The sequence below is a fragment of the Sylvia atricapilla genome, chromosome 1 (genome assembly GCF_009819655.1).
Source record: "Sylvia atricapilla isolate bSylAtr1 chromosome 1, bSylAtr1.pri, whole genome shotgun sequence".
In the NCBI taxonomy this organism is placed as follows: Eukaryota; Metazoa; Chordata; class Aves; order Passeriformes; family Sylviidae; genus Sylvia; species Sylvia atricapilla.
The window spans coordinates 80,263,798-80,284,613 of record NC_089140.1 but is presented as its reverse complement, the minus strand read 5'-3'; the positions used below and the strand labels follow the sequence as shown (position 1 = coordinate 80,284,613).

The following is a 20,816-nucleotide window of genomic DNA, read 5'->3' as shown; positions in this document are numbered from 1 at the left end:
GAATGGTCCTCTAACAAAGGACTTAGTTTAGTCATCTTAAAGACATGACTGGGTAGTTACCTCAGGCACAGCAGTGCTTTTGTTCAGCAAAGATTTACAAGAATGAGATTTATGAAAGGTGTTTGAATTGAATTCTTATTTCATGAATGACAACCTTGCATTTCTATGCAACACTGAAGTATATAAATGAGAATGGATGTCCTGTATCACTAAAATCTCATGTGATGGATCTTTAAACAGAGACTACACCTGTACCGTAAACAGATGACATATACACTTACAGTTTCTGGCACAAAAACTGCAATTTCTCAGTAGTGGCAGATGAGATTTACAGGGTATGCACTCCCCTGAGCAAGATTTTATAATCACAGCTCTCCCTCAACAGGTGGCAAAAGTCAAAGGGGCACCTGAGAAATGGTCAGACAAGTTACAAGTCATTCTTCTGTTAAAAAAAGGGAACAGAAGAATTAGAAAATACATGGAACAAAATACGAGCTTCTGGAGGTATCCTGCCCATGGGACACAGGAAAGAAGTCATGGATACTATCCATTCTAAAACATTTCTATTCTGAGTGGTAAAATCTTGTCTGTCTTCATATGGGTGCAATTCTTCTATGGAACCCAATCATGGGCTCAGTACTTTGAAACTACAACTATCTTATTTGGAGAAATGCTTCTGCACTATTAGGGGGACATTGTTTCCACATAACCTCCAGCCACCTCCCTCTCCATTCCTGTCCACAGGATACTGCTGAAGTTGAAAACAGTGTATTTTGTTATTCCTCTCTCAAAATTTTAATGGGAAGGAAATAGAAAATTCCTTCTCATAGAACAAAAAAAAAAATAAAAAGTCACCTAAAAACATATATGTAAGCCTGTAACAAAGGTAAGACTATATAAGAGAACCTGGATCTGACTAATCAAATGGGATTATGACTTTGTATTGCTTTGAGGTGATTTGTTATTCTTTATGCAGATTACTAAGGTATTTTCTGCTCAATTTACTTTGTATTGAAAATTTGTTCCCTGCTTGCTTCCTATAATTCTCTTTCCCAAAACAATGTTATCAAGTTAGGAGTACAGGTCTATTATCACTACATTACCAAACTGAAAGAGATGCAGTCATAGGAATAATTTTTCTTTTTAATTTCTCTGAAAACATTATGTCTTATAGCCAGAACTCCATGCTGTGTGATTTATCAGCATGATCCTCAATTAATCTGCAGCTGTGCCATCACAGCACATCCATGTACAGCATATCAGCTTGTGACACAACAAAACAACCTGTCCAGCCACAAACCAGCCAGAAAAAAAGCCACCACCTAAGCAGAAAGAAGCAATATTTGGTATTTATAATATAACTCTTTTAGGTCAGGAAGAATGAGAAATTAAATACAGATTTGAGAAGCAGCATAAAGGATGAAGGGTTTAATCTAAATGGAGCAAGTGAAAGCTGCTATTTCTGTTGCTCCTCTTTTTCTCCTGAACTGAAATTTTAGAGACAAAGAAAGAAAAATAAATATTTGAAACCAATGTTCCATTTTACTTTTAAATTAAATACTTGTAGAGACAGGAAAGAGCATGTAACAGGTAACTTTTCATTAACAGTAAGATGCCCTTCTGAAATTAATTACTATACCAATGTACTCATTGGTGCTCCCTGTAAGAACCTGACAATATCTAACTGCATGTATACAGGTGTTTTTTTTCTCCTCTAAGCTCCTTGAGATTCCTTTTACTCATTAATCTGAAATCTATGGAATTACAAGTGATACGTCTGGTAAACTAAATTCCCGTTCCCTGCTGAAAAGCAATACTTAACACAATCCAAGAAAGGATAAGTGTCTGTTAACTGGGATATAAAGTGCCCTTTGGAAATTGCCACCGGTGATGTCCAAGGATCAGACTTCTGATTCCCAAAGCTGAATTCATGTTTGCACACTTTTCAGGTGCAGAGAACTGTGAACTAAGCCCGCTGTATGTGATTCGTCATGACATTAAAATTGCAGTCCCTCAATGTCATTTTACTTGTCTCATTTTATTTCATGCTGTGTTAATTTTCTAAATTTTCTTCAGCATGTTTAAATCATAAGACAGCTTCAGTGATTTGAAACAGCTAATAACAAACAAGTTACCAAGGGACTATCAAAAATATTTATCTCCAAGTAAAGTTTTAAAAAAACCCACTCACATTTGTTTCAGATATCATCTGACTGTCGAGTATCAAATGCAAGGTGCAGTGGTATCAATACAGGCTGGGGGATGAAGGAATTAAGAGCAGCCCTGCCAAGTAGAACCTGGGTGTGCTGGTGGATGAGAGGCTGGACATGATCCAGCTATGTGCACTCACAACTCAGAAACCAAACTCGTTCTGGGCTCCATTCAAAGCAGTTTGGGCAGCAGGGGAGGGAGGGGATTCCGCCCCTCTGCTCTGCTCTGGTGAGACCCCACCTGCAGTGCTGCAGCCAGCTCAGCACAAGAAAGACACAAACATGTTTCAGCTGTTCCAGAGGAGGGCCATAGAGACAGTCAGGTTTTCTTGTACACCTTCTCCTTGGGTACTGCTTAAACTCCAGGGCAGCAAAAGCCCAGGCCAAGTGCAGCAGGCACGAAGCAGCAAATGCTGCCACTGCTACCTGGCTCCTCTTCCCATCTCTCCAGTAGTATCTAGTCCATGGAGAAAGCCTGGACTCCAGGAGCAAACACTGCTTCTATCTGACTTTAAGCAAGGCACACTTTTACAGAAGAAAGGCAGTATTACCACAAGCAGCACTTGAGATAAGGCATCCCTTGGTGCAAGCTCTTCCTTCAGTAAATGAAGTACAATGCAGGAGTGGGATGGAAGGCAGAGAAGAGGACAAGAGAATCTGTCCACACACACAGTGGCAATTCTCACCTTCGGCAGTTTTTCCTGAGCTGCATCAAAGGACAATGACATATTGCCTTTTTCCCTGCCACTGGCAAATGGCCAGGAGCAACAGATAACTCTTTCCTTTGAACAGCAACTGCCTTGGCTGTTCACAGCTCTCCAGTCAGCATTCTTCTTCCACACAGAAACTCAGCTTGCAAACAGATGTATTTCTGCTTTGCACCCGTCATCACAAATTCCATGGGCCTCTTCTCTTGGATTGGTACTCTGTGCCATGGTGCCCAGGAAGTGGTGGAGTCTGCAGCAGCACAGCTTCTGGTAACAGACCTCTTCAGAGGTGTTGGTGCACTGGTGGAAGCACTCAAGCATCAGTTGGAGGAATCTGAGGGAGATGGAGCTGGCCTGAAGGAATGAAGGCCATCAGAGAAGCCTGAGGGCAGCCTGGCAACTGCCTGCACACACAGGACACTGGGCAGCTCTGAAGGGAGCACAAGAAGTGCTGCGGGAGTGCACCTGCTACAAACATGCTCCCTGATAGGTAACCCATTGCAAGAGCATGCCTGCTAAGTCCTTCAAATCCCACCCTAAGCAACTCTCCAGAGACAACAAAAACTTTTACTGCTTACTCTTCTATTTTCCTTTCATTAAGTCCTTGCTTTCAGGGTTCTCTTTAATTTCAATCACAGACACTACTCCTTATTCTCCTAAAGGTCTCAAAAAATGGTCTTTGCAGTACCTTGCATGCCCCATCTTCAGCAAGCAGGCAGCTCAGCTCTGTGAACCCAGCACTCCAAGGAGCACCAAGTAGTCCTGTAACCACACAAAGATGCTGGACTTTGAAGTCCATTCAAATACAACTGAGCTGCATCACACCTTCCCAATGGTGACCCTCAGGGAACTGAGACAGAGACCATTCTCAGGCTGTGCATCCCCAGACCATCCCTAAGCTTTCATCCAGGCTGCCGGGGTTTCCCTGATGCACGTACTCTTCACAGACCTGAGGACAGGCTTACTCCTCCAGTGCATCCTTGTCACTTTTGTAAGGCTGGGGTCAAAAGTATTCACCTGCAGCCCCTGAAACCAGTTAGTGCACTTATGCTCTTAAAGCATGAGTACTTTGCAGGTTTTAAGATCTAAATGCTCACAGTTCACCAGCAACACCAGGGCTCTTACACAGCAACACTTAGTTTATCTGATAAAGTCCCTCTTTGTAGAAAGTTCAGAACAAAAACAGCTCTCCCATTTCTCATCCCTCCTTCCCAGACAGTATCAAGGCTATTACAAACTTTATCTGGAAATTACATCCTTTTTACAGAAGAGGGCTCATCTGTTTCTCTGAGGGACCACAGTAGAAGCATGAGCTTCCAGACAGTGAGGCCAGTCTCCGGAGGGTGATGATGACAACTGTTCATATAGACCCCACAGCTGCCAAAGGTATGCTCCTGAGCTGCAGCTCAGCAGTGACAGCCCCCAACCAGAGCAGTAAGGATGCTTTGTCCTCAAGACAGCTACAAAAATCCTAGGCTTTCAAAATAATGCGATTTTGACTGTTTTGCCTGGTTTCATGTTTGACGTGGATTAAATGTCAATAACAATAGACTAAACCTCTAGCTCAAAATTCTAATTCTGCAAATAAGCAAACAATCATTGATTCTATGTGCCACCCTGGCTGAAAGGCAACCCTTCCTCCCTCTTAATTAACAGCCCTCTTCAAATTCCATCAATGTTCATGTAAACATCCCATCAAATAAGCTTATCTCTACTACATGAATAATTCAAAACCTTTAGGTTTATAAGGAAAACCAGTAACCAACCTGCCTGAACAAAAATTATTAGTGTTATTTAGCTGAGTTACAAGTGCAAGCTATAGGTTGCTATTCAACAAATAAATTAATTTTCTTTTTATATGTCTGAGTACTCCTCCAAGCACATCCTTCGAGGCTTCTCATTTCAAAAGGAAAATTTCACACTTAGTGCTTTTTGTGCAAAAGTTTGGGCTAGTACTTTTTATATGAGAGAAGGCATTACCCTTTGAACACCAAAAGGGATTGTTAAGTTAAAGCTTAACCACCAAAAGGGCTTTTACAGCTGCTGCTATAGAGTTTGAAACATATTTAGCTAAGACAGCATGACAGTAACACACCCAGTTATAATTTACACAACAGGTACAGGCTGGCTGGAGAATGGATCAAGACAAGACCTAGGGAGACAGACTTGGGAGTGTTTGTGGATGTAAAGCTCAACATGACATGGCAATTTGTGTTTGCAGTCCAGAAATCCTACCATGTCCTGGGCTGCATCCAGAGCAGCATGGCCAGGAGGGCCAGGGACAGGATTCTGCCCCTCTGCTCTGCTCTGGTGAGACCCCACCGGCAGGGCTGCAACCAGCTCTGGGATCCTCCGTACAGGAAGGACAGGGACCTGCTGGAGTGAGCTGAGAGGAGGCCACCAAGATGATCAGAGGGCTGGAGCACCTCTCCTGTAAGGACAGGCCAAGAGAGATGAGGCTGTTCAGCCTGGAGAAGAGAAGGCTCCAGGAAGACATTAGAGCCCCCTTAAGTACCTGAAGGGGGCCTACAAGAGCTGGAGAGTGACTTTTCACAAGAGCCCTAAGTGATAGGACTAGGGGGAATGGACTTAAAATAAAGGAGGATAGGTTTAGATAAGATATCAGGAAGAAATTCTTTACTATGACGGTGGTAAGGCACTGGATCAGGCTGCCCAGAGAAGCTGTGGACTGCCCATCCCTGAAAGTGCTCAAGACCAGGCTGGATGGGGCTCTGAATAACCTGGTCTAGTGCAAGGTTTCCTACCAAGGACAGGGAAGATGGAATGTGATGATCTTTAAGGTCCTTTCCTACACAAATCATTCTGTGATTCTATGAATTTCATCCTATCTAAAGCTATTAGGGGAGATGTTCAGACACTTTTTGTACCTTCTGCAGTATGTTGTGCAGAACTATCATCATGAATTTCATTTTCAAATTCAATAAAAAAAAATTACTAAAATTAAAAACTAAACCATCACCCAAATAACAATGACTATATACAACAAACTTAATTTAGGTCACCACACAGAGAAATTTTAGCTTATTGAATTTTGCATACTAAGGTTCATGCACCTAGAAGATGAAAAACTCTTCAGGGGACTTTATTCTCAGTTGTGCAGACATTCTTGAATGCAGTATGTATTTAAGAGCTCACAAAGGAGAAAGAGGTGATGTCTACAGTAGGTAACCATTCTTGGTTACTTTTCCAAAAGAGGTGAAATTTTCAAATTCAGGAATGATGTTCTTTAAAATCAAACAAACAAACCAAACAAAAAACCCATTAAAATCCTCTCAAACCCCACAAAGTACAACAAAACTAAAAAAAAAAAAAACACCCAACCAACAACAAAAAAACACCCACTAAAAAATTTAAATGGTTTGCAAGTATAACTAACTCAATTATTTCCAATGGACAGTGTTAGCTGCAGAGAAGAAAATCCAGGCTTTTGACAACATTTTTAGACTAAGTCTGCCTTCCCTTTTCTTTCTGTCAGATGTAGAAAAGCATGCCTCATCTTCATGATTGTAATGGTTTTAACATTCGCCTGTTTCTATCTGCTAAATTTAGTACAGTGGTCTGAGTACTTACTTTTTTCTTTCTGTGAGACAGGATTAGGAGAAAAGCAAAGCAGGCCTAAACTTAAAGGTATTAAGATAGATTTTATAAACACACACTAAAAGAAGAAACTGGAACTAAAATGAAACTTTCAAAACACTTCCCCTTCCCTCACTAGCTTATTTCCTTTTTCACAATGGATAAAGACAAAACTCTGAACTTTAGGTCAGTACTACTTATAAAATACTCCTTTTAGTCCTTTTAGAGAGAGAAGTCTCCTGATTAGTTGTAACTTTCCACAAGAAGTAACAGTCTGCTTGAGGCTTTTAACTTTCACAAAAGCAGCCGCCCGGGGGAAAAATCTTCAGTTGTGGACCTCCCGTATTAGGTAGCCTTTCTTGTGGTTACATATGGGCCATGGACTCATGCATACTGGGGTGTCATTTTAAAAATGAACAATTCAAACACAAACGATTTCTTCATCTCATGGGACAGAGATCTCTTTTTACTTCACTGGTGCAGAGGGTTTCTTATCTCCCTCTGTTCAAACATCTCATGGGATCACAAGATCACAGTTACTAATTCAACAGTCACTCAGTCAATTACAGACACCTTTGCTCAAATCTAGAAATCTGAACAATCATTTCCCCAGTCCATATTTCCCATGATTTAAAGGGATATTCTAGCATATTACAGTCTGTTACCAAAGCTCATAGGAGATTTTCAGCCTATGACCAAGGCATCTTCTCATCTCTTCCACCTAAGGGGTCACTCCTTCCTTCACTGACTCCAGTATCTTCATATTGTCCCTTTACATGACCCCAGTTTGATCTTTTTTCTCACTTAGAGAAGGGTTAGGGCTTTGGAAGTTTCATCTGTGCAAGGAAAGAGTTATTATCTCGCCCAGGGCCTGCAGTGGTCACACAATCTCTGCCGGGCAGCAGCCGCTAGGATTCGAAAGCCTCTGGGATGGGGGAAGAGAACTCCCAGGGAGGGGTCTCAGGGGTCTCAGAGTGGCCTGGCTGGTGGATGCCTTCTGCATCACCTCCTCAGTGACCACTGGGACCCAACCGAGCCCGCAGCTGCGACCAGGGGCCTGGGGGACACGTCTCCCGCCTCGGCCGGCAGCGAGGCCAGCTCTAAAGCTCTGTGGATGTTAAGCTGTAGGCTCCCCTTCCCCGCCCGGAGCCGATGGGGCCGGGGGCACGGCCAGGCCAGCGCCGGCTCCCCAACAGCGCAGGAGCAGCGGCGCCCGGCCGGCCTGGGCTGACCCACGGGGCACCAGCAGGGCTGGGTGTCAGTGCTTCTCCGCCAGAAGGAAAACGACCGACCCAGACATCCTCTCAGCTTTATATACGTACTCACAAAGTCTCATCCAGCTTCCTCAGTGGTTAAACAACATGTCAGTATCTAAAAATTGGCCTCTGACAGGGCCCTGTCCTTTCCACAAGAAATTAACAGGTCCTTACAGGGTTATAGGGAACCGTTTCTCCTTCAACTAAAAACCAAGCTGTGTTAACCCATGACAACGATAAAAGCTGTTTCTGTGGTAGACAAAGGGTGCAAACTATGGTGTAGACGGAGCACACTGAAGTCTTAATGCTCCCCACTCTGCCATGACTCATGCACACAGAATCTACAGGCCATGAAACCTTGGCACGTATCTTCGTGGAGTACACGGTAATCTACATCACTCATATTTTACACCAAATACTAATCTAGTCCTAAAAAAAAAATAAAAAGCCAAATAATCAAACACTTAAGAAAACCCAATAAAGGAAAAAAAAATACGTGCAAACTTGAACTCCTTTCCCTCCTTCCTGTTTATTTGAAAAAAAAAATTGTATGGTCTCCATCAGAAAGGATATGCTCCTATTGCTATTTGTTCTAGAGGCAGGAGTCCAAGAGCTGATCCAATCCAGCTCAAAACTCCCTCTGAGCGCTGACAGTGCTTCAGCCTGGCTGTGCGAAAGGCTGACAGCTACCAACAGAGTGATCAGCCTGGCATACATCCATCTGCCTTCATTTCCCGTGACCCTAATGATAGGGGTGCAGGGGGAAAGGCAAGGGAGGATTAAGCCAACACAAAACTGGACTGATGGGGTCTTTCTTCAGAGTGAGCCTGCAGCAACGTTTAAATCCACATCCCAAGGGGCAAAACAAAACTCACCTTCACAGGGCATGTTTCTGCTACACATATGACTGTGGGTTTTTTTAGTTTTTCCTCTTTCCTTCTGAAAATCCATCTTCATGTGTAACTAACTAACATCCCATGTCCCAGTTTAATTCACTGCAATTGTTATCTGTGTTGACTAGGTTTCCTTCCTTGCGGAGGTGTTGTGTGCAGTACAGTCACAAGACAGCCTGCTACTTCAGCACAGACAACCAAGGGATGTTTTGCAAGCAAAACAAGAAACCCTCTTCAAGGCACGCCTGGGAAAGAGAGCATCATATAGGCAATATGAGGCAGCCACATGTGGAACAGGAGGCTTAAAGTTTAATAGAAGCAGTAGTTTCAATCTCTACTACTGCTCACTGATGTAGGCAGAGGTCTTGTCCCCATCATGCAAAGAATAGTAATTTTTCCTCATATACATGTGTGACTCTATACAAAACATAAGACTGTGGTAGTTTCTTTAAAAGGAGGGAAATGGTGTAACGTTGCTCTTCAAAAAGCATAAAGCTGTTACAAGTATTTCGCTGGTAATTGTCTGGCTAAATTTCCTTTTTAAGATTTCCTCTTGTATTCTGAACACCTGAACTTGCACAAGTCAGTAGGACACACAAAAACTGCCAGCCTTCCCCTTGGCGAGGGTTTTTTAAAGCAGTTTTAAAAAAATAGTTTTAAAAGAAAGCAAAGTATCTTGCTCTGAAAAGTGCACTTAACTTCCCTGATGAAAATAGGAGTGATCTGAAAATGGACATAATCTTCCCTCTTTGATCAACACAGCAAAGATGAAACACCAGAAATACTTACAATTCCTAAGGCAAGTTTCTTCTACATCTGCTTTAGGCTATTTTGGCTCTAGCATTTATATACTCTAATTATTTTGTGCATTAAATACCATAAATATCCCTGTTGATTTTTGATCTATTTGTGGGTTCTGACAAACAGCTGTATTTCATCGGGTTGAGAGGACATTTTGCAAGTAGGACTTGTACACCAATGCATTTCAGGAACAATCATTGTTATTTATAGATAAACCAGTGATGGCAACAGTTTTTCCCTACGTTATAGTTCAATTTTATGTCTGTGTACCTATATCAAAGCACACCTCTGTGAGACAGAGGAAGAACATTTACTTATGATTTACTCTGAAAGCAAGTGAACAATCACTTAGTTTCATGTGGTAGGAATTTTTTGCATCACAAAAAATACCTTTGTAAGCAAAAAAAATCCTAGCAATTTCTTCAGATAAAACAGATCTTTCTCCAAGACAATACACTAGATTAACAGTATTTTCACTCTCCTTTTGAGTAAGCTCCCTCCCCAAATTAGCTTAACCTACTGTACATGTAGCACAACATTAAGTATTTCTCCCTTTCATGAGTGTATTTAGGGTTCTATTGATAGCTGCAATCTGCAGAAGGTATGTTACTTGACTGGCATGCACAGAATACATTTGGTTAAGCACATCAAGAAGAGAAGAAGAGTTAGTAGCAGAGAGTAAGTTACACATCCCATAGAAAGACAATCATGCAGGTTACGTCCACCTACCTGTACTAGTGCGATATGTGCCTGTGTGTGCTGGTTGCAGAGGGTCCCCCTGACTCTGGCTGAGACTCCTCATAGGGGGTTTCTGATAAACTCTGTCTTCGTAAATAGGATCTATATGGTGTTCTGGAGACTGCAGTGCCCTTAACTCGGAGCCAAGGTGGCTGTGCTGGCTGCTGTAAGATGCCCGAGACCCAGCTGCAAACAGATTTGTAAGAGATGTGTAAGAGGGAGAAAACAAGAGACAAATACAGAATCTGACTTAAAATTTCACTTAAACACACACAAAAAAATCTCCAAACAAAACTAAGTAGTAAGTGTTTTCAACATGCAAATAGAAATAACAAACAAGGGCAGCAACAGCTCCAGTTAATCACTTCAGCTGCATCATCCAGCTGCTTGCATCTACACCAAAATCCCGTTTCTTTCAAGGAAACTACGTATTTTGGTGAGATAGATATCACGATTATCATCTCTTCTTAAACAGAGACCAAAAAACCCACAACCTCCTCTTCAAAAAAAGAAAAAAAAAACAACCCAACTCTCCCCTCCCCCCACCAAAAACAACAACAACAAAAAAATCCCCAAACCAAACTAAACCCAAACCAATCCCCCCCCACACCCCCGGCAAAATAAAAGCCCCCGAAAACCCAAATAAACGAGAAAAAGCAAAAGGTGTGCAACCCAGGAATGTCCTCAACGGAACGGGTCCAGGATTGGGGGAGATAGTAGGGTTGGGGAGAAAAAAGCTGCAGCAGTCAGAACAAGTTTCACATGTTATGCCCATATCTGATGATCTACAAATGAAATAAGCTGGAGTTGATGAATGGATGTAGTTTTACATGAAGGCTGATCTTCTGAAAACTTCACAGAAGTGCAATAGAATGGTTGTGCCTTATCAACATTTTGTCTTCAAGACTTCGAAAAAAATCAAGTTGCTAAGACTTTCTACAACTTAAATATCCTCTGAGAATGAATAAATTAAATACGCCTCCTGAAAAAACTATTTTAAGGATACAGCTTTTTTTTCGTAAATAACAAAATCAAACAGGATTTTATTAAAACATTTTCTTATTCTGCTATTAAAAACAGATTATATTATAACATTTAGAAAAGAGACTTGTATTTTTCCAGCTATGACTGAAGTTGCCACTTCAATCCTTTTGCCACTCATGACCTTCAGCTCTGTGGTCTGTCATCAAAACTGGCAAGGAGAGTCAGGGGGATGCCATACAAACATTACGCATTTTGAAGGTAAAAATAACGTAGGCAATAGGTATGCAAGTAACACTCAGCAAATGTCAGGTCTATACCACAAAGTGGTAACATGCTACTTAAGTGTTTAGAAAAGCAATCAAAGACACAACCATTACGGCCCTTGCTGCTAGTTCTGTGAGGCTGAGATCCTGGATGTAGGTAATGTTCCACTGTCAGAGCCTGTACTGCTCAGAACATGGGTGAAGCCATTCTTGCTGAAAGCCTCTGCCACAATCATTGTGTTGGCAATGGTTTTGTGGCATAAACAAGACACTAAGTACTTTTAAAATGCAAAGCACAGATATAAAGTAAGGTGAAACAGCAACACAGGATAGAAATGAGAAATATACACCGACACAACATTACTTAAACTTTAATACTTTAAACTTTAAATTTTAAACTTTAATGTATGGAGAAAAGAATTTTTTTTATTTATTTCCTTTTCTTCTTTTAATCAGGTTGTGCCAATTATGTGCTTTCTTCTGAATTTCTCAACATTCGTGTATGTTTTTAGTGGAATGGTCTATTTGCATATTGTTCCCTTTAAACATTTTTCAGTCTGACTTGCCATTAGCACACTGCTGAAAGTAATTCTGTTGCTCCCCTTACTAGAAAGTCTGCCAAGAATCCCAAAGACATATTTTATCTCTAACTACAGCAATTATCCAGAAAGTTGATATCACTATTATGGAATTAAATTCTTCATGATCTACATTTTCAAAGTGCTCTTTAGCCCAGCACCCTTGAGACTGATTTTCAGAACAGCTGAACCACTCCCACCAAGGTCTAGCTAGTATCCTTCAGAGTGGCCTGAAAAACAGCCTGCTGTGATTATGTCCAAATTTCAATGCATATTTGGTTCAATCTGTATTCAGAGGAAAAAAAAATCATAAAAATTGAGGAGAACATTTCAGACATTTCAACGGTGTATCAACAAAGCAGACTTGCTACAGAATAAAGAATTACAACCCATTCTAGAAGCACTACAATTCTTTTGCCCACATACAAGTTAACAGTGCTCCTTGAACAATAGATTTTCTTCCTAATCCAGCTTCCTATATGCCAAAATATTTTTCCCATTGAACTCTGTAGCAGTATAACCCAGATATCAGTATGTTTCCAAACCGGTATGGTAATCTTCTGGTGAGGTGGGCTTAATTCAACCTCCTTCATACACTATCAATAGTGCTGCATTTGCAAGTGCTGATACTAGTCTAAATAGAAGCTTAAACTTAGCTTATTATGCTAATATTGAACAGAGATTTATTTGCAAATTACATACGGAATTAAAACTTTAACACTACTGTACTAAACAGCAAGCATATGTATAATCAAAGAAACTTCATGACCAAAACATTTAAACAACCTAATTTGACTACAATCAGTAAAGTGGCACTCTAAAAACAGCTTCAAGGCATCTGGGTAACAACATTAGGATACATCTCCCCCAAGAAATTCAAGAGTTAAAACCCTGTCAGAGAATAACTGCCACTATCCCTCTAACATGTCAAGAAAACAAAGATTTCAATAGGTAACTAAAATATTTTTATTTTAGAAATGAAGCCACTCTCAAATCTCAGAAATTGAGGCCATTTTAAAAGCATGTCTCTTAAACACCTTTAGGTTCAAGCAAAAATGATACTTTTCTATATGCTATTTTACTACACTATTTCCAAATTATACGATATCAATATATAAACACAAAATACTACCACCCTTTAAGGTTCTTAAATCTAGTTAAAAAGACAATAAATCAGAAGATTTATAAAAAGATGCAATGCCATAATGATTTTATTAATTTTAATGTTTTTATTAAGCTGGTATTTTAAAAAGTAGAACAGCAAGTTGATTTAAGTTAAAATTTCTTTTAAATTGCTCCTAGAAGTTTTTCTATGTATTTAATTTATTAAATTCTCAACTGAGGAGCAACAGGTTTTTATTGCATATTTTATTTAAATATTAAAATCAACTAACAGGAACTATTATACCAAGAGTTATATCCAGGAAAGGTCACAGAGATAACTTGGGGATTTCAGACAACTGAATCTCACCTCATCTACACACTCAACCCTCTACCATATCCTGCTGCTTTAGAAGGCACTGGAGAGACAGTTGAGATAACCGAACAAAACAAAGACCACGAACTCAAAGAGGTGATGTCACTGAGAAGAGGTGCAGCAGGTCTCCTGCCTGCATCCCAGGTTAGCAGCCAACAGCTACATCCTTGCTCACTTAAAGCTGCAAGCTCATATGTATCACAGCATTCAAAAACACTTGCATTAATGCAGCCTGAAGCTCAGAGAGGCTGGAAAAGTCATCAGATCAGAATGGAAAAGCAACAACCAATATACTACTAGAAAGCAATAGAACATAAGATCACGAAGACCCACGAGCAGTTTTGCATTAAGGAGACTCAGCGCCCTCCAAAGTGGTTTCCCTAATCCTAGAGGCATCATGAATGCATGGCTCACCCAAAACTGCAGCTGCCTTTTCTTAACCAGCTGCCATCCTTTCACCCCACTAATAGCACTGCACTTCTCTGAGTTGCCTGATATCAAAGCAGTGATGTGCATCCAGGCCACACGCTTTTCTCTAAATATTCTGAAAATGGACTCAGGCCTACTCCCTGGCCAATCCACCCTCACAGCAATCCTATTTTTCCTTCAGGGATGTAGTCAGGCATCAAGCCTGTTCACTGACAGGTCTGTGCTCAAGTTCAAAAAAAACTCACTATTAAGCTTTCATTATTTATAGCCATTATTTACAGATAATGTATCCAGCACCAAAGCATATCAAGAACTATCATGATCATGGTGGTGGTGAAGTGGGGTAGTAGATTAATTAAAAAAACCCAAACAAATCAAACCAATCCAAAACCACTGAGAAGAACTGAACCAGTATTTAGGGGTTCAAGAAACCATAAATTAATTAATTATTCCAATAGTCCAATCTTGTTTGACAAAAGACTGGGAAATAATTTGATTGCAATGCCAGAGATGCATCACAGCAGAAGACATAGAGAAGACTATACAGCTCTAAAACAGCTGTGAGAGGAACCAAATTAAGAAAAAAAAGTTACATTAATTTTTTTAGAACAGAAACTGATTAACTATAAGAACAAAAACATACAATAAGGAGGAGAGTATTCTCTATCTTCTGAAGCCTCCAAGACTGAAACCTGAAAGCAAGCAGAATGCCACTTCTGCACCACTGTGGAGCTTTTAAAAATCATCCATGGTCAGGGTCCACTGGGATATCACATGAGCCTCCAGCCAAGTGAACTGGATTAGGGCAACAATGATAACCTAGACTGTCCAGATGAAAATATACATTCCCACAAGTGGTATTTCCTCTCTTCCCACATTCAAGAGGGGCAATAGAAAGAACGCATGAAAAGCGCAGTCCTACAAAATTGGATCAGAAGGTCAATCTCCAGTCCCTACAGTTGAAAAATACCCACTCTACTAGCTAGATTTTCCCACATTAGTTAGATACATTCCTCAGTCATATAGGGAAGTAGTTGTTTCCTAGGAAAACGCTTTTTTTGGACAAAGTCTCACTTCCCACAGGAAGATAAATACTGTAATCAGACAAGTGTAACATGAGAGAAATACATGAAATAATCCCTAATTGCTCTTCAGAGCTGGTGCAGGCTGTCAAGAAAATAAACACAACAGACATGTTTGAATGACACTGCTGATCTGACAGTTTAGGTGAATAACGTAAACCAATATATTGGCATTTGTCACTGCAAGAAACTAAAAACATTAAAATGACTGAAATTAATGGATCATGGGCATTTGTGTATGCTCTAATAAACCTTGGACAGTTTTTATTTGTGCCCCCTTTTAAAAGTCTTTATAACCTGCCATCCTGCCTTGCTGCAGCTTTAAGAAGAAGCTACAAAGTCATGATACTCTCTAAACATCTCTGATAGCAAGAGCATACAATACTGTCCTCCTGTCAAGGATTTAGGAGCTCCTTGGAAACACAAAATACACAAGTGATAATCTCGACGTTAAAAAAAAACCATTCAGATTTGACCAGATAAACCATTTAGCCCTCATTCAGAAATCCTTGATCTTTAAATACATTAAATCATTGATCAATAGTCCTGTTAAACAATTTCCTTATGTATATGATGGAGGAACACCATTAGTGAGACATGAGCTGAAGATTAACAATGGTATTTTATTACCCTTTATCAGTAACATGTTAACAGCTTAATTTACCTTTAATAAAGTTTGTTGCAATCCTACACCTTTCAACACACAAGGGATCTCTGGCTACTTGAGGCTCTAGATACCAAAATCGGAACACACTACAACACTTCTCACTTAGAAGATGCATCTTTCTGACAAGGAACATTAAAGATCCACAGGTGGCTGCATCAATTCTTAATTTTAAATATAATGACAATGTTGCTTATACTACATGTTTTTTTTAAGATAATCAAACAACAACCAACCCCAGACTATGGTAAAACTGCAATAAGCCCATCATTGAGATAAGGTCTTGCAGGCAGAGTCTGAAAGAGAATCTGAAAGGAGTTTTGTGGCTTTGCTATGTTGCATGCTTTTCAGAGGACTGAAAGAACTTTCTGATTTAAACAGCACATCATGGCTGAAAACCCTTTTTGACATAAGTTTCTCTTAGATGCTTGTCCTGAAATGCTACTATTAAATAAACTTACATAAGAATAATGCTAATTATTAAATAAATATATCTATACAGTAGATCAGGTCATAGCTTCACTGCAATTCTGAAAAAGCAACATGTGAGAAAAGAGTATATGAATAGTGGGGTTTTTACTCTGAGCTCATATGTAATGAAACCTGTTTTACACATGCTAATCTGTTTTAATTTACATAGTAAAAAAATGGATGTGAACACAAGTGCAGATTTAAAAGTGAACAGGAGAAGTAGAGTCAAACATTCACAGCTCAAGTTTTGATACTGACTTTGTTCTGTGCCAGAAATTTATGCAGAAAGATCTCCAAAATGCCTGCCTGAATGTATGCATCTTCTAGTCATAACATCAGAAAGTAGGATCTCAAAGTAATATTGATAAAAATAAAAATAATAAAACTCAGATAAGGGGAAATGTAACAGCACTGTGTGATGAAAATTACAGTACCAAAGGGAAGAAAACACTTCTAACCCGACTACTGAAAGTGAATACAAATTGTTAAGACATGACAGATGGTTAAATTAACCAGTAAGACACGCTCAGCCATATGGCAGTACCAGCTAATGCACACCTTGGTACATCATCTTGGGCCCTAGCACACCAAAGATCTGCAGTCACTAGAATTAGGATATAGTCTGCAGGGAATTCTTTCTAACTGGGTTTAGGGTTTTTTTTAAACCCAGGATTCTCGCCTGTTTAGATTTTACATATACACAAAAGGTATCAATTTTTTCTTTCCCAAAATCCTAGAATAAAAGATTAACTAATGAAAGCTCAGAATTAAAACTCATTTCCGTCTTTACACTTTTTCCATTCTCTCTACATCACTCTCTCTCTCTGACTCAGGACTATTTGTACAGATACAGAAAGAAATAATGCCCTCAGTGAATTGACTAATTACACATGACATCTTTCAACTGATATCAAACTCTGGATGTCTGAAAAAAACCCCATGGATACGCTACTTTGGCATTCTCAGCCCACACTATAGGAGTTCACCACCAAACAAGAAGTCTGTGCCCCAATATTCCAAGCCCCCAGAACTGAAAGAACAGTCTTGCCTCACCTGTCAGTATCTTAGATTGCTTTTCCTCAGGTTTTCTACTTAAAAGATAGAAGTGCAGTATGATGCATGGTCTGGAGTGTTTCTTGCAAACTCACTGCACTGTCAAACCTATTAGCAGTGTCACCGTCAGGATACTGCCACGTTCAGCTTACACTGTGTGGAATTTCCCAGACATAATTTGTCCATTAACCAGATTAAGTATCTTAGGAAAGTCTCCTCAAAACAGATTGGCTTTGGCTGCTTAAGGGACACCTCTAAACCAGGATCTGAACTAGGGCCAGCAGTTTTCACATTACTGCTAAAAACAGAGAAAGGAAGGAGGAAAAAAAGGGATTACACTTCGATAAGTGTAATAAACAGGCCTCAAAAAAACTTTAAAAATCATTCAATAAATCTTATTATGTCTTATAAGAAGTACCAACATTTGAACTAGTTTTTCACCGAATATCAGCATCCACCACATTTCTGAGCATATTTAAAAGAAAAATAAGGGTAAAAGTATTTTTAAATGGTCTCTGATTCTAGTCATGCAATCTGACTTTACTGCAAGTATTGTATCAGTTATCGTAATTCTAAGAATCTAGGGAAAACAGAAAAACCACACTATAAATTTGTATCTCATCCTAAGCATTTTCTTCTTTCTGCTACTGCCCTCGTTCTGTTGAAAAGCATTCACCTGCTTAAAACATTTTATCAGAAATAAATTGCTAGTGGAAAATAAAAGTTTGACTGAGAGCAAAGATTTAAGAGGCAAACACAGCCAGGAAGAAGTAGCAGATTAAATGTGACAGACAAGTTCAGGGAGATAATTCCTATTTCATTTCTGATCTAGGGTACTGTCAATGAAGAAAAAAGTAAAACCAGAAACAGCCCCAAAGCAACCACTGGCATACATCAACAACTTGCCTTCAGCAGGGAAGGAAGATGGGTTTTTTTAAAACCATTTAGCAAATGATCATACTGGGTGTTACTTTGCGTATGTTTGGGGTTTTTTCCCCCCTCTGATCTCTTAAGCTCTGCCTCTTCCACGCCCTTCAACCCCGCCCATTTTAGGAGAAGAGGGAAAAGCAGTCCCATGCACAAATGGGAACAGCTGCTGCTGTCTGGTTATACAAATCACTGTTGCTAACTTTCCTTCTCGCTACCCACTCTGAGTGAGGGCCGAGTGCCTCAGCAACAGGATGATGTTACTAAGCAACGCGGCCAAGCAGCTCTGCAGAAGCTGTTTGGATAGTTCACCCCAGCTACGCGACAATTGAAAACAATATTAGGCCTTCGTAGCAGCAGCAGCAATCTTTGAAGTTTTGCTTATCTTGATCTTGGAAAAGATAGAAATTTATTATTTCCAATTCTGAACGCTAATAGTTTGTGTTGCACCATGGGCTCTATGCTGATGCAGGGGCTGAGGCAATGCATTCAACTCAGCAAGTAAAGGAATGAAACACTGGTATACTTGACTAGACATACCCCAAAAGCAAATATCCAGGAAAAAAACCCTCCATGGGATATCTGTGAAACCCCACAGTGAATGCTTCCCTGACAATGATTGCAAACCAAAGGGAAGTAACAGTGCATCCTCAATTCCCCAAGGCTGTGTCTTCCTTCTTTCACAAGGCTATACCTAAGCAAATTTGAAGACCCAATTTCTGCTGGTCAAGCAGCAGTATAGGCTAAACATCCAAAAGCCCGGGAGTTTTTTTAGGGCTAGAGACCACTTCCAGCAGCATGAGTGATTTGCTAAAAAGCACTGCTGCCTCCAGCAAAACAAATCAGGCACTATTGCATTAATGCCTGCTGGTGAAAATTTAACTTTCTGATCGTGTTTAACACTGTGGAAAAGCACAGCAGCAAAAATCCCAGCAATTCTGAAGCCTTCCCCGAACAGAGCATCAGCTCAGTCAACCTTAAACAGAGCAAGTTCTCACAGCAAGCTCTGGTGCAGGGGGAAGGGGAAAACCTTTCCACATCAACTCCTCCCCACACAAAGATCAGAAAGAATATCTAGAGCTTAAATACAACTAGAAGTGAAATTCTCAAGATTTTCACAGAGAATATGTTAAGAAAGGTGCTCTGCGGAACAGTGGTTTCCTAATGAAAAAACAGTCACTGTGCAACACTGGGGGACACCAGAAAATAAAACTCAACTGGGTAATGAAGTGTCAAGTCTCCCAAACTACAGTATTCCTCAAGTGGCTTTTGCTGGGAAACCTAAATTCTTTGTCTAATTGTACTGCTGTTCCTACAAGTTCACAGTTCCAAGAGGTGATTTTCCTGCTAACAAGGAAAAGGCAATCAAAGTTCTAATGAATCTAAATCACGCATGCACCTTCTAAAAATATTAACTTATTATGAATATTCTTGTTTGAAAACCTGTGTTACAGTGTCTGACAGACACAGCTAAAATCTCAGACACTGCATCTGGGGTTTGCTCACAGAAAACTCCTGGCAACTTACCTTTTGTAATTCCTTTTACAAGAAGATTGCACACTATTAGAGGTGTGAACAATACTAACTTTTGGAAACTTTATCTGCAACTCTTTATAGTCAAGTTTGCTTTTCATTAAGAGAATAGAGAAAAGCATCAGTAGTATTTGTTCTTTCATGTAAGCTCAACTTTGATGATCTCTGGGAAAAGAAAAGTGTTTCCCATTCTTTCTCCTCCTCAGTGAACTTCCAGTCCCCTGGTTTCTAGACTTCACCAAGACATGAGGTATAAGTATGTGACATTCCAGGAGAAAAAAAACCAAAAAAACAAACAGTTTATTATCTTTGTGTTTTTGTCAATGCCAAGTTCAAGAAAGGGAAGATTATTTTAAGTTAATCTCCTATTACTAAAATAATTATAATCTAAAGAATTCTAACAGGGATGCTCTAAATAAAAGAAATGCTAAATGTAGAGACAAAGAAAAGAAATACTGTTAACACCACGACATAAGTAGCTCAAGGACTTAAAATTTATGCTGAAATAATCATTGTATCCCATAAAATAGAGTTCTGTTTTAATTCATTATTTTTACTAATACAGCAATCACTCAATAGCAAAGAAGAAAAGAAACAAACACAGCAAAACAGACTTTGCAATTAACCTCACAAATTCAGATTATTGCTGAAAAGCATGGCCAGGACCTTAGGCTGAAAGAGTGCTGTCCCTCCAGCAGAGAGTCCATGCTAAAATGAAATGGCCATGACAAATGGTGCAGGAGACAAATGGCGGAAAAAGGGCACAGCATAAGGAAAGCAGATCTAAGATAACAAACATAAGAAATGTGTTCACAGCAGTTTGCAATAAACTACTGGAAGTATTCAGCTCCAAGAATGGCTTCCAATTTCAATCAGAAGAATGAGATTTGTGTAGTCCAAAGGTGACAAACACTTGAGGCATTCTGAAGTGTCACACAATTAGTTCCTGGTTATTCATAAATGTAAATTGACACTATTTGCATGTCAAATGGCTGCCCTGCCTGTGAAGCCTACACTTCCATGGCCACATGGCTGGCTGAAGACATATGCATCAAGTTTTGGCTGATTTTACAGAAGTGGTCCAAAATCTACTGCATACTGAAAAAAGCAGTGACATACAATCACAACCTCAATAAACTTCAGTGAAAAGCAG

At 39.9% G+C, this 20,816-nt stretch overlaps 1 protein-coding gene across 3 annotated transcripts in view; it reads right to left on the bottom strand.

Annotated features, from left to right (window-relative positions):
• Positions 1–20,816, bottom strand: part of CTNND2 (catenin delta 2) — a 633,671-nt gene that overhangs the window by 237,952 nt on the left and 374,903 nt on the right. For all 3 annotated transcript variants that reach the window (XM_066326477.1, XM_066326491.1, XM_066326484.1), the window contains one exon: positions 10,194–10,388. In XM_066326477.1, the coding sequence (XP_066182574.1) occupies positions 10,194–10,388 (195 nt within the window). The remainder of the gene's footprint in view (positions 1–10,193; positions 10,389–20,816) is intronic.